The sequence below is a fragment of the Corylus avellana genome, chromosome 2, assembly GCF_965113065.1.
Source record: "Corylus avellana chromosome 2, dhCorAvel1.hap1.2, whole genome shotgun sequence".
Lineage (NCBI taxonomy): Eukaryota > Viridiplantae > Streptophyta > Magnoliopsida > Fagales > Betulaceae > Corylus > Corylus avellana.
The window spans coordinates 47377624-47392593 of NC_142491.1; the positions used below are offsets into that span (position 1 = coordinate 47377624).

Below are 14970 nucleotides of genomic sequence, written 5' to 3' on the forward strand. Positions count from 1 at the left end.
GGTCGATCCCAAGTTCAACACTAACCAGCAACCTTGTAATTCGATGTCATCTTTGTACCATGATTTAAAACATTTAAGTTGTTAATATCAAGCACATACACATGATCATATGAATGCTCGTATGACCAATGGAAATGGATCAATAGCAATCATCTCCGGATATGTGGAATTCGATGCCCATTTTTATTATTATTATTTTTTTGTGTGTTGAGGGGGTGGTGGGGGATGGGGTGGGAAGCCTCCTTATACTCCCAAGTTGAAACCCGATAGGAACTATAAGCAAACAAACACATACAACCAAAATGCCAATATTAAAAATTGAAAATATCAGTCGTTCCTTGTAGTATGTTTTTTTTTTCCTGTGTTTCCATATATACTGCTCAATTCTTTTTTTTTTTTTTTTTTTGAATTATATAGTGCTCAATTCTCGACCAAATTCTTAGGTACAAATGTGATTTTTTTTCTTCTTTCTTTTTTTCACTAGACTACCTATGTCGCAAATGAACCCTAAGATAAAATTGTATATCCACTACTGAAATTAGTTGAGTACCAGGAAGACAGCTCCAAAAGCACAAACTGGTCTATTGCTCATGCCAAAATCTTACGTCAACCTGATTGCCAAGACTGCTTCGACCACGACCACTTCCGGGAAAAGATGCTCCAAGTTCCTTCCCAAAAAGAGCATTGAACTTCCTGTGATTATCGTCTCTAGCAACATGAGGATCTAAAGACACAACAGAAATGAAAGATAGCAGAGAACTCATCACTATTTTATCTTAGTTCTGAATAACTTATCCCAAACATGATAAAAATTCATCACATAAATCTAGTTTATGGAGTAGTAAGGTACCTATAAAGTACTGATTTGGCATTCCAAGACCAGCAAAATTTGGTTGCTCATAGGTTGGGTAAAAATCTTGCATTGGGTTCAGCTCCCGTCCGTAACAAGCTATTTGATTAACGGGAAAATCAGGCATTACACCTCTCGGATGTCCATTTAGTTGGCGAGGAGGAAGTTTGTGTGGGATGGACATCTGTTGTAACAGCATATGATTAACAGGATGATCAAACATTGTTGGCTCACCATGAGTTTGCTGGAAACGAGAGGGTAGCACACTAGTAGAGCAAAACTTGTGGGGAGAATGAGTGGAAGGATAGGTCATTGCTTTCGTGGAATTCCTCGCAGGATGCAGATAAGTTTGAGAACCTAGAGAATGCAAAAATGCCTGTCCCGTATATGGCTGAGTGTGATGTAACTGTGGGTAAGATTTCTGTGCACGAGTGTGATTAGAGGGCTCCAAGCCCACAAAGCCATAAGAAATACGGTCGGCAGTAGGATGTTCTGAATGCAGTTGAGAAGAGTTTTCATGACTGAGGGTGACATTTAGACCAGAGGGCTTCTCAGTATTATGAACCTGTGAACTTGGGCTAAACAACGAATTCTCATCAGATGGAAGCCAGAAGTCATCATCACCTGTAATCAGACTGTCCTCATCAGGTAAAAAGCAGTAGTCATCAAAGGTAATCAAACTGTCTTCATCAGGCAAACAAATTTCAATGGTTGAATCAGATTTTTCATCGAAGTCCCTGACAGGATTAAGTTTCAACCCCTCTTTAGGTTGGACTTTTGATCCAATTTTGGCCAGAATATCATCAGAGACCTGCTTGTTTCCCTTCATCTCACTTGAATCAGTTAGCGTATTGTAGCTTGAGGACATAATGCCTTCTTGATTGACCACACTGGGTCCATATTCATCAACTTTTGATGGAAAGAAACTGTTGTCCATCACTGGAGATGCAAACCCACAAGGCAGCGAAGCATCATCCTTTGTAACCCTGCATTGGGAACCCTTTTGGAGAAAAAGTGATGCATCAGTTAATTGCAACTCCTTTGTAAAACTAGTTCCACGTAGTGCTTCCTGATTGTCAGATTTTCCAGCATTCTCTGGGCCAAAAATGCTAATCACATTGCTGCCAGTGCCAACTTCAAAAAGAAGACTTTTATCTGGAGATGCTGCCAAATCTGTAAGGACTGTACCCTTCTGCAACAAAGAAAGAAGATGCTGTGATGCACCACACTGATTCGGAGAATTTGGCTGTCCATTTTCTGTATCATTAATGCTGCCATCTTGCTCATAGTGATGCTGGATTGAGTCATTTTCATTAATCTTGAATAAAAAGGATAGTTCAAGGTCCCCACATGTAAGAGCGCCTGTAGTCACAGTTGGTTTGTTACAACCAAATAATTGCTCAGAGATCCCAACTTTAGCAGATTGTGAGGTATATGTCGTAAGCTTGGGTGAAAGTTCATTTCCATTGGATAAGAGGCGGCTGGTCTCAGTGGCATTTCCATGAGGCATCCCATACACTTTAGATCCACCTCTCATGTTGCTAGAGATGCCACTACCATGTTTTTCATCTGGGGACAATGTTAAAATGGAAGTTTTAGATTCTCTATGTTCATCCCCACAGCTAAATTTTATGAACATTGCTGCAGATATTGTAAATTTTCAGTAAAAAGAATATTACTCAAAGACTTTTGAACCCAAACATAATGAACTATGCACACAAGTATACCTTCTTCAACAGACTGAGGAGCAAATGCAGAAGAACATAATGCAAGGCTTTTGGTGTAATCAGACTGTGGACCAAAATAAAGGGTGTTAGGCTATAAATATAAATCATCCTTCAGAATGATTTTAAGTTGTCAACACTAGAAATTTAGCTTACAGCAAGAGAAATGATACAAAAGCTATTCAGAAAAGCTATATCTTTATATGATTATTAAGAAGTTAACCATCAGGTTTTCCCCCACATACTCAATTATCAGCTGCATGGGATGAGAAGTTAAGAAAAGAACTGCGAATACAGTAAATCTTGGTGTATTAGTTTCAAAAATGTAAACTATTCACCTTTGTTGCAGGGGAATGAGTTAAAGATTTTCTATCAAGATTCTCCTCAAAGAATCTGCTTGTAAAACCTGGGGTTATGGTCGGAATGGTAGCACAACCTTCTATGGAAGCTCTATTGTCAGAATTGTGGTTTGAAGCAGCGGGTGCTGCGTATTGCTCTGATTCATTGCATACATCCACAGGCCCCTTATCCTTTACAGAATCCTGTAGCAGTGCTACCATATCTGGGTCTAAATTTTCCTTACGATCATCTGAGATTTTGTTTTGCTTTTCTTGAATTTGGTTTTTCTGTTCCTTCCTCATCAACTCAAATGAAGCTGAGTAGGAAGAATTATAATGTTAGCATCTGGAGAGTAATTAATTGATAGATTATATTACCAAACTATTAAAGCAAGAATGTGCCAATCTACCTTTTCTCCTCCTTTCCTCCTCTGTTATCTCATGACTCAAGTGCTCAGAAGAGCCAAATGTTTCATCTTTATATGAGTCACTAATCTGCCTTCGTAAAGGAGGCACTGCCTGAAATAATAGCAAATTGCAAATTTCATCTCTATTTCTTTCGTTAAACTGTTTAATATTAGGACCAAAAGAGGAATGATAATTGTTAGATTATTGCCTAGATTCATAGATTTCACATGAAGCTGCTGAGTGTTCAGACCGCATTGGTACCAACTGAAAATGTATAATATTAAACAGACCTTATAGGGGCGTGGAGGACGATATGGTTCATCACTCCTGTGGAGCAGACAACCTTTTTCTCGAACTCCTAGAGAAGAAGCCCCAGCTAGACATCCAGATACTCTTGGAAAAAAACCAGCTCCCAGAAGTCCATCATGTCCAGAATTTTGCCATGAATGTCGAGATAGGTAGTCATAACATTTTCCAGAATCTGGATTACAACATGAATGGTTTAACAAGGCATAAAATCCAATGCAACTTCAACCTCCATATGCTAGCCAGCTGCTCACAAGCTGTATTCCCCCAAAAATTACTAGGAAATATCATGTTAGGACTAAGCAATAAGACAACACAGTGAAAGCCATATGTGGTAATGTATCAGATATACATCCAAATACTCTAGGAAAAGCACCAGTTGCTTCTATTGGTTATTTTATTAGGGTTTTTTTTTATAACCAATGTAGACAGTAATTACCGTTCGTTCTCTTAACTGAATTGTAATTAAACTCGCACTGAAAATAAACTTCTGCAACTTGAGCGGCTCAGCTAGGGCACAAGAGAATCATGGACAGGGGGGACTTTTGTTGCTCTCCACAGCGCTTTTCAACTCCTAGGATTTCAGCATATTCTAGCTTTTCAACAAAGGTCAAAATAGGTTTTTGATAACATCTTGACTCGCAATTATCATATGAATGGCTCAAGAAGCCACATAATCTGATTGCAACTTTTAGCTTCCATAGGGTAGCTACAGCAAGGTTATTATCCAGAGAAAATCCTAGGAAGCTCAATTTTGATTAGATCCTTCTAGGATTAACAGGGAAAAAAAAGAAAGAAAAGAACACCAAAGTACTAAATCACAGTGTATCAAACAGTCAAACAAGCTCAAATTTTGTAACAAACACTGAATTCCAAGAGATATGGGCCTATTCTAAAACTGAATGGCACAGTGTTCAACATGAAGGCGCTGATACAATATCTTAGTCAACTGGTTTGCTTTAGATGCAAAGCTTTCTTAAATAGAATACTTCATTATAAGGCATTGGAAACATTTTGTTTTTGGTTTTTTTGATAAATAATTCAATTCATTGATATGCGCAAAGGGACATTAATTGATAAATAATTTCAAACATTTTGTCATGGACATTACAATTGGAATTTCAGTCCTTTTGTGTTTTTATTGGTACAAGTCTTATGAACAATTTAGGACTTTGCACTCAACCTTCCTAACTTAAGGCTACAGTTCCGTAATTTAAGACTACAGTTTGGTAAGAACTTAAACTACTTACTAAATCTGAAAAACTTAAAAAGGGTCGAACTTTTTCCCAATTGGAAAGTACATTCACGATCAGTAAGGATACTGTCATATCTTTCTGTTAAAAAAATGCAAGTTTATACTTGCCAAGACAAAATGAGGAGCTTTACTCATTCAGTCATTCTTACCACTCATGCCAAAACCGTATTGACAGCCCTCCATATCAACAAGGTGATGATAGATACTTAACTTAGGTTGTACAGCCTGCATAGCTTTAGATCCCTAAACTAAGATCCCACACACATATGCTTAGGAATAATATAAGTAATACTAAAACTACTCGGAGTTGTCTTCCTTTTGTATACTTAGAGGCGTCTTACACTTTTAATGATATGTGTCAATTACTTAATAAAAATAAAAAAACTATTAGGTGTTGTCTAAAAGAGCCTTTCTTGCTTCTTGCTTCAACTGATTATATTTTAGTGCCTTCTTCTTACAATCAACGCACTTGTGGATCTCCACAGTACAAGACCAAACCATTTTGGTTGACTTCCTTCATACTCGCCAATTATTGTTGCCTGTTTTACTTCTCAACATTTTAATCTCGCTAATTTTTAGAATAAGAACTTCAGGTTAATCTATAATTCATATACACTAATTTTAAGATTCCCATAAACATTCAAACACACAGTAATTAAAATATAAGTTTTTTTGTTTTAATCCACATATCCCTGACATATTACTAAAAACTCAAAAATTGAAGTTGGGCAATTCAGATGCTTCTCTCGGACAATAGTGGAAATGCAAAATGAATATCCACAACATACATAAACGATAAAAGATGCTCTGAAAAATAAATTGGAAGGTCAAACATAATATGAGTGAAACTTAAACCACGCACCTGAGCCACGCGAAGACTGTGATGAACGATTGGATGCATCATGTTCACTGGTTTGTAAACAAAACCCATATTAAAGACAATCCAATCGACCACGGACCACGTACTAGTAGTAAACATAAACATTAAGAAATGCAACGAAAACTAAATCTAGCAAGCAACTATTGATGTTCTTACCGTAAAATCGATAGGTCCAACCCACATGGTAACTGTTTGCATGTATCCAACTCGGCTAAAGAAATTAGAAATTCTCTTGTATATGAAACTTTTGGTTGTCTGAATCGTTGAAACAAGAGATAAGTCACCATCTAAACAGAAACAGTAATAATGCGCCAAGAACATGCCAACATTAAGCAAGTGGTACTCTGAGGCACAGATTACACAGAATGAACGATTGATTTTACATAATCTAGGCGATTTTAAGACTCAGAATTTCATTTCCTCCCCCATTTCTCTCAGCAACCAAACAGTAGGCATGATAAAAAATATATAATGTAATAATTAAAATATGATAAGACATATTGCAATTATAATAATGAACTATAATATTATATTGCATAAAAGTGAACATCCAAAGATATAATAAAATAATTACTTGTGAAGTTCTTCGACAGTTCCATCGGATTCACTCTGTACAATCGAACTCCGATTTTCACTTGCTGTGCTCATTTTCTCGGGAAAATTCAACGTTTGATCTAAATGAGTTTTCTTCAAATCTTAATCTCCTATTCTCAAAGCCTAAGTTCCTTAACTGCACCAACTTCAATCACCTACAAAAACGTTACGTATTAAGTGCGTGTATTCATAAAACCCAAACGATCAAGGCCTTTAGACTAAAATGTACATTCTATAATAATCTGTACGCGTCTGTATGAAGGTACAGTGACTGAGGACCGAACTATCGCTGCTGCAAAAGCGGACTTTTGAAGTTTTTCTATGAAGATTCTCTCGCCAAAAGTGACAGGCAAATGTCTGGGGCTTTGTTGTGAGATGTGCGTTTGGGAGCAAAGAAAGTGTGAAAAACTTTTCTTGTAAGAGAAGGTGGTGACGCTGAGGTACAGAGGATGGACCACCCAATCTCTAGCATTATGATGCTACAGCTATAGAGGACTGCACCATATATGGCAGTTGGATGTGATCAAGTGTGACAATGTATTTTACGCTTATAATGAACTTACCATGAAATGTATGCCACGTATTGATATACGACCGACTTGCTACATCGTGGATTTTGACTGGCTCGCTCCTTGTTCAGATTTTACGGCTTCCAGACTGACTGTAGACTCTAGACGATAAAATAAGAGTCTGCTTAGGATTGAGTTTGAGAAATAGAATTTTTAAATCAAAAAGACTTTTTGTACAAAAGTTTTATTTTTAAACTTTTGTTAAAAGTTACGCTTTTTAAACCCTTAAAAATGCTTTTAATTTATTTACCAAACAAATATTTTTTTCTTTAAACGGACATTTTGAAAAATATCACTTCAACACTTAGAAAACCAATTCAGTCTATTAGTTTCCTGTCCAAATTGTTGACATGATATGATTTTTAATGTATCAATCACATTAAAAATAGTGAACATTAACATATCTGTCAACAAATAAGCCAAGTTACAAGTTAGAGCTGTTCCAAAGTTGAGTTCTTAAAAAAAAAAAAAAAAAGTTTAGAATTTACTATTTTAGTATTTTCCATGTATAAAAATCATTAATTTTCTGATTCAAAATCACATCAAATTATTTAATTTTAAGGGAAAATAAAAAATTTTATCCTTGGGTTTTTTGGGGTATTTCAAAGATTCTAAAAAGACAAAGAATCATTACTTGAGTTTTCATTATTTTAAAAATCAATCATTCTATTCTATCAGCCTTTTCAAACAAATTACTAGCCTAACGAAAAATTCCCTTTCTTTTGTTTTTTTTTTTAATTTTTTTTTTCAAGGCATAATTATAATTTGCAGAATCTCCTGAGTTTAAAATGTTAAGGATTCAAAAGTTTCTTTTTTTTTTTTTTTTTTGGAAATATAAGAATTATTTTTTAAAGTTATACATCACATTTTTATCTTGCTTTGTTAATGAGACACTGTTAATTAGTTTATTTTTTTATTTGAACGAGGACTAATTTAAGTAGTGTCGCATTAAGATAAAAATGTAATTTTTAACCTTTTTATTTTATTTTTTTATTTTTTTTATTAGCGCATCCAAATCTAAAAAGATGGGCTCCTCTCCCGGCCCAGAAAGTGGGTTCGACCCAAATGCTTATCAGGTCGCCGGATAAGTTAGGCCCACTGTAGACCATACTATTATATATAAAAAGCACCCATTTCGGCTAGGGCATTTCACTAGGGTTTCAGTGCTCCACTTCTCGCTCTTTTCTCTCCTGCTCTCGCAATAACCAGGGCTTGAATTGTCCTCGCCTTCCAATCATGGTCTCTCTCTCTCTCTCTCTCTCTCTCTCTCTCTCTCTTCGTGTGCGTGTGTGTGTGTTGGGCGTGTCCAACGTGTTAATGTTTTGTTTTGTTCAATTTTCAGATTATAACAGAGAAGAACCGGAGAGAGATCTCCAAGTACCTTTTTCAAGGTACCATCTCTCTCTCGCTTGCATTTGCTTCATTTTTTTTAATAAAAAATTAATCTGTTTTTTTTTTGTTCAATTTATGTGATTTTGGTTACTGAGAAAACTGAGGATAGTAAAAGAATAGAAGATGAAATTAGAAAATTTGGACTTCTGTGTTTAACGTTGTTGTTCCGTTTTCTGAGTTGCTTAAGAATTGAAACCATAAATGTGTGAAAACGGCCCGCCACTTCCTATAATTAATCAAAAACCAAGAACTTCAAGAAAGAAAAATCTCAAATCGACTATAATTAACAGAACAGTGGTATGTAAATTGAGTGGAGGATAATCGTTTCTAATTTGATTGTGCAAAATGAAAACCTTTTGGCCCAAATTTGGATGTTGTGAAAAGTTAAAGAGGCAAAGAGCAATATATGGGTTTTTCATCGAGAAATAAATATAGACCAATTAAGCCGAGTGACTGCTTGACGCTCAATGGTTTTTTTTGGGGTAGGGGGGGATTATTTTTATTTTTATTTTTTGCTTTTACGGCTTTTCTTTCCTCTTTCTAGGAAAGCAAATGTGTGAAAGTTAAAAGATTGAGTAATTATATTTTCTCCTTTTCAAAGAAATCAACATAGAGGATAAGATACAATGGAAGTTAAATAGTTGGATTTGGTCTGCTTGGCGGTTTCTGATAATTTTTTTGCTCTAATTGACATTAATTTTTTGTTTTACATTTCTTGTGTGGTTGCTGGTTTTGCCCTTTTTTAAAAAAAAAAAAAACCGAGTATAGAATTTCTGTTTTGGCATCTCTTGATGCATTTTCTTACCTACAGAGGGAGTCTGCTATGCAAAGAAGGATTTCAATCTTGCAAAACACCCAGAGATCGATGTCCCGAATCTGCAGGTGATTAAGCTAATGCAAAGCTTTAAATCAAAGGGGTATGTGCGTGAGACTTTCGCATGGATGCACTATTACTGGTACCTCACGAATGATGGAATTGAGTTTCTGAGAACTTATCTCAATCTTCCATCTGAAATCGTGCCTGCCACCTTGAAGAAATCCTCAAAGCCTCCTAGCAGGCCGTTTGGAGGCCCACCTGGTGACCGTCCACGGTATTATAAGATATCCTGCATATTTTTGTTTTATGGACCTCGTTAGTTTAATGCTTTATTCGTATGTTCTTATTTGTTGTTGTTGTGGTGTTTTTTTTCCTAGTGGTCCACCTCGATTTGAGGGAGGTTCAAGGTTTGGTGATCGTGATGGGTACCGTGGAGGTCCACGTGGGCCGCCGGGCGAGTTTGGTGGTGACAAAGGAGGAGCCCCCCCTGACTTCCAGCCCTCTTACAGGGTAATTCAACTCTTCCTGGATGTTTCGAATAGACTTCAGTTTGTTTATGTTGTAGTTGGTTTGTTTGTTACTGGTAATTATACTATTCTATTATGATGCGTAGTCTGGTAATGGATCTTGTAATGTCAAGGTGGAAGTGTTCAATTGAGCATGCAGCTTTCATGCATCTGTGTACTATGTAATTAGTCTGCATTTTTGTTGTTAGATGAAGTTAATGTTGTAAGCATATTAGTTTCAATCAACTTACAAATTTTGCAAGCAGATTAATGTTGAGTCTACATGTGATAATAAGTATTGTCCATTCTATTCAATCACTAAAACTATAAGTTATTTTGAGCTTTTATTCTGCAGATTGTTTCAGGTTTCACCTATCAAAAAAATAAGAGATTGTTTCAGTTTTCTAGCTTGTTGGGATATATTAAGTTGAGATGAATTGTAGTCTCATGACATGTAGTTTTACTATATGTATTGTCTTGTCGCATTTCTGAAGATTATCGCTGGTTATCGAATGTTATTGGTGCTTCTCCTGTTATTCTTGTGTTGTATATTTCTAGTTATCATGCCAATGTGTTTATTATTCTTGAAAAACTATGAATCTTACCCGGGTGTTAATCACCATATATTGCTCACAATATTTAGCATCTTAAGATTTATTTCTCTACCTTTAGATTTTCATGATTGCCTACCAAATGTTTTTGTAGCGTTGATATTCTTAGTGTTTATTTCATTTGCTCCCTTGATATTACAGGGTTCTGGTGGACGCCCTGGCTTTGGTCGTGGCAGTGGAGGTATTGGTGCAGCTCCCCCTAGTTCAAGTTTTTCGTGAAATGATGCTGCTTCTTCATATTCTATAGTTCCTGAGCTTAGTATGTAGGAAGAATACAGCAAAGTTGTCAGATTCCAGTAGTATTAAGATAATGAGCTATATATTCCTTGAGTTTTTTGTTTGACGGGAACTAGAAAATCATGTGCCTCATTCATGATTATAAATTTTGTTGCTTATTAAAAGCATTTTTTAAACTGATTCCTGGACGATATGTTTCCACATCTTTCAAGTAGATTATTTTTCCTGCCAACGGGTGTGATCTCGCTCTCTTCACCGCCAAACTTTCTTCATTCGTCCCAGGAAATGATGCATTGTTAACAGCTCGATCAATTCATTCAAATTCGTGGTAATTTCGCTAGATGGTGTTTGTCTTCTTGTCTTTTTACGTGCACAATGAGAAGGTGGCAAACTTATATTGAACTTGCTGCTTTGATCATTTATAATAATGCAAGTATATAGAGATTACAGACCCTGCTGTATCGGTGGTTTAAAAGATATCAATATGAGCGTAAAGAAATGAAAGTAAGAGTATGATTGAGATTGTACTTGAGAAATAGAGTTTTTAGGTTAAAAAATTTTATTTGGCAAAAGCTTCATTTTTAAGTTTTTGTTAAAAGTGTGTTTTAATCATTTTTAAAGTAAAAAAAAGTTAAAAAAACAAGTTTTTTTTTTTTTTTTTTAATTATTTACTAAATATATCTGTTTTGTTTTTGTTTTGCACAATTTTTCAAATACTAGAAATATTTTTTAAGTTCTCTAATCCCAAATAGGTCCTTAAGTTTATCATTATTCTTTAATTTTTGGGGCGAGACTTTTCATTGAAAGCCTCTAATAACAAGTGTTTAAAAAACTTCCTTTTGGGAGGGGGGAGAAGGACGCCCCCTCATGATGAATGTCGTGGGTCTGCCCCCGCTTAATATGATGGTAAAATGAGATATGCAATACCTACGCATTACATTATTCTAGAGTCTCAAAGAAGACGATTTTTCACATTTGACAACTGAGAACTTGTATCTAACAAGTTAAGCTCTTGAACCTACCCTGCGAAACCTTTAATTGAATCTGAAACCATAGCTGAAGGATAAGAAAGTGGTCTTACAACTTTATTGCGGATAAGACATTGAATAGCATACAACTTAACAAGACAAAAATACTTCATAAAGTATTAATTGAAAACTTCGAAACATAATAGTAATAACGTTTACAACTTAATATAGTTTTGAAATTCAACTAAAGCATAGCTATAACATAGTTTCATAACCAGACAATGCATAAATTGTTGGTGACTTATTCCTTATTGTTAACTTACTATCTACCGCAACTAAAACCATGTGTTTCCTTTCCTTATTCTTTTGATCCTTGATACTATCTGAAAATTTCAGAAATAACGGTGTGAGTCAACACTAAATAAGTAGGTATAATTATACTATATATGTGGAACCTAGCTCCCACCATTGTTAGAATATCAAACTTTATAAAACATAAAAATCATAATTTAAGGAGAAGAAATGAATATTATGCAATATTATAGTTTTATCATATGTAATGTAAGCTATATACATTCATTATTTGCATTTAAAAACTTTCCTAATCCATTCACTCGTTGAAATGCCACTTTAATCCCAAATGATTGGGTTATGTGGTCCAAGCTCCTGGACCCTCACGCATCCTTCGAGCGGAAGGTTGAGAAACTTGTTTCAAAACACAATCTTTTTACAAAACAAAGTCATCCGTTTTAATTAAAAAAGAACTAGTTTACTAATTTCAACTCATGATGTGTGTGAAAGAGAGAGAGTAGCTAAAAAATCTTTACCATATATATCAAAAGTTGGAACTCAAGGAATATCAATATATATATATCCAGATGACCTTTTTGACGAGGAACTTTCTAATATATATATATCCAGATGTCACCATTTTATTTTTATTTTTTAAAAAATTATCAAGAGAATTATTATTATTATTATTATTATTATAATAATTATTATTATTTTAATGATAAAGGAGGTATATTGTCATATTGACAATTTTTTTTTGGTTTGAGTTAGGGGACATTAACTCCATCTATAGTTTGGAAGGGAGATATTCTATTTGGCATGCACATGAGTTGGAAGGAGAGGGAGGGGTGACAAAAAGAATTACTCTTTAGCTAGGAAGACGTACATCATTCAATCATGTAGTAGTTTGAGAGTACATGTAATTTTCTCTTAAATTCATAATCTCATCAAATTGTTTAATTGTTCAATTTTAAATCTAAAAAGATGGGTTGCCCTCCACGGCCGGTCGAGCAAGTGGGTTGGATCCAAATGAGAATCGGGCTACCAAATAAGCTCTCCACCAGCTTCTTCATCCTCATCGTATACGTACAGTTGCTTCACCTGTCAATATCCACCACGTACTACATCTCCATTAAACTGATCACCAAAGATAATCTTTTGGCTTGGCAAACCACCCGTTGTTCCATTATATATTGAAGAAATTCACAGCTTATTATTAGTTATTTTGAGCTTTTATTCTGCAGATTTTTATCAGGTTTCTAGCTTGTTGGGAATTGGGATATATTAAATTGAGCTGAATTGTAGTCTAATCGTTTGTCTTGCCTCATTTCTGAAGAGTATATATGGTTGGTTATTGAGTGTACGTACGTTAATATTGGTGCTTCTCGAGATCTCCTGCTGTTCTTGTGTTGTTTAATTATTTCTTGAAAAACTATGAACATTATCCGGGTGTTCCACTTTTGTGCTCTAGAAAGCACACTATATAACATTAATATGATTAATCATTAATAGGGTTTGTGGAACAATGATATTTGCTGTCAATTGGAAGTTATTTTGACAAATGATTAATCATATAATATGGTGCTGGTTGTACATTGCCATTACCCATTATCATCTCTCGTGGCTTATTGATTATATCCCTTGAGTTTTTTTTGTTTGACGGGAACTACAAAATCATGTGCTTCATTCATCATGGTTAATTATAAATTGTGTTGATTATTAAAAACATGTCTTAAGTAGATTATTTTTCCATGAAATGCACAATGACGTGGTAATTTCGCTAGATGGTGTGTCTTTTGACGTGCACAATGAGAAGGATGGCAACTTATACTGAACTTGTTGCTGTGATAATTTGTGCAATAATGCAAGTATATAGAGATTACAGCCCCTGCTAATTTATAAATTGAAAACTTTAAAACATAATAATAATAACACTTACAACTTAATCCAATTTCGAAATTCAACTAAGGCATATATAGCTATAACATAATAATGTCATAACTATACAATACATAAATTGTCAATGACTTATTCATTACTCGTAACTTGACCATCTATCGCCACCAAAACCTCAAGTTACCTTATAATTCCATTGATCTTCAATATTATCTGAAAGTTTCAAAAATAAAGGTGTACGTGAGTCGACACTCAATAACTAAGTATCATTATACTATGTGCATGTAATTATAAAACATAAAAATTATAATTTAAGTAGAAGAAAATGAATATTATGCAATATAGATTTTCCGTACATACATAACATTTAGTATGTGAATATTGTTGGTTCAATCCGTAAACATGTATTTGGTAACATTCTTTTCTGGAAAAATTATATTTTACCCCATAAAGTTTGGGGCGATTTGCAATTCAACATCCAAAGTTTCAATTTTGGCAATCCACCCCCCCAAAGTTTCAAATTTTTGTAATTTGACCAATTGTATCCAAAACTTCTCATATTGCCCATAATTTTTTTATTTATTCTATTTTTTATAATTTTTTTTTTAAAAAAAAAAAAAAAATCAGGGTGGCTCCTTTGGCCATTTGGCCATTTTTGCACCTCCAAATTGTTTTTTTTTTTTTAATAGAAAAAATAAAAATTATGGGAAATATGGGAATTCGAATTGCAAAATATTGAAACTTTGGGGTGGTGGATTGCCAAAATTGAAACTTTTGAAGTCGAATTACAAATTGCCCCAAACTTGAAAGGGGGGGGGGGGGGAGAGTAAAGTGTAATTTTCCCTCATTTTCTGATCATGTGCATAAATTTTGAAAATCATGAACATAATAAAAGAGTAAACTTTATGCATAATTTTCATAAAATTATTGCATCAAAGATTCAAAAATGAAAACTTTTCATTATCCTTTTATTTTCATAATATCATGATAAAATTAAAGATTCAATCTACACATATTTTCGTGCATAAAATACAGGCTATATAATGCATAAAATGAGCGACTCGAATATATATAAGTGTTCTTTTTACAAAACAATTCACCCGTTTTAATGAAAAATAACTTGTTTAATCAAGCCCACTTACCCTAACCGCTAATTGATTTCAACTCATGATTTAAGGAGAAAGAAGGAGAGAGAGCGAGTGCGTAGTAGGTTAAGTATTTACCATAATAAAAGCTGAAACTCAAGGATCCAAGAATTTCTTGATATTCTCTTCATAACACTACAAGAGACCCCTCACATAGTGGGCCGATTGACCATAAAAGGACCT

The 14970-nt window shown here is 34.6% G+C and overlaps 2 protein-coding genes across 2 annotated transcripts; one reads left to right on the forward strand and one right to left on the reverse strand.

Annotated features, from left to right (window-relative positions):
* Positions 1-311: 311 nt before the first annotated feature.
* On the reverse strand, positions 312-6794 carry LOC132167495 (uncharacterized). Its single transcript, XM_059578490.2, has 10 exons — positions 6585-6794; positions 6336-6510; positions 5918-6016; positions 5744-5790; positions 3611-3801; positions 3323-3431; positions 2913-3229; positions 2578-2641; positions 851-2419; positions 312-724 (listed from the first exon to the last, which is right to left on the reverse strand). The coding sequence occupies exons 2-10, from the start codon at positions 6407-6409 to the stop codon at positions 582-584; spliced, it is 2613 nt and encodes an 870-aa protein (XP_059434473.2). The 5' UTR covers positions 6410-6510; positions 6585-6794; the 3' UTR covers positions 312-581.
* A 1282-nt stretch (positions 6795-8076) lies between these two features.
* LOC132161949 (RNA binding Plectin/S10 domain-containing protein) lies at positions 8077-10685 on the forward strand. The gene is made up of 5 exons (XM_059572179.2): positions 8077-8163; positions 8267-8315; positions 9128-9407; positions 9511-9643; positions 10392-10685. The coding sequence occupies exons 1-5, from the start codon at positions 8161-8163 to the stop codon at positions 10467-10469; spliced, it is 543 nt and encodes a 180-aa protein (XP_059428162.1). The 5' UTR covers positions 8077-8160; the 3' UTR covers positions 10470-10685.
* The last annotated feature ends 4285 nt before the right edge of the window (positions 10686-14970 follow it).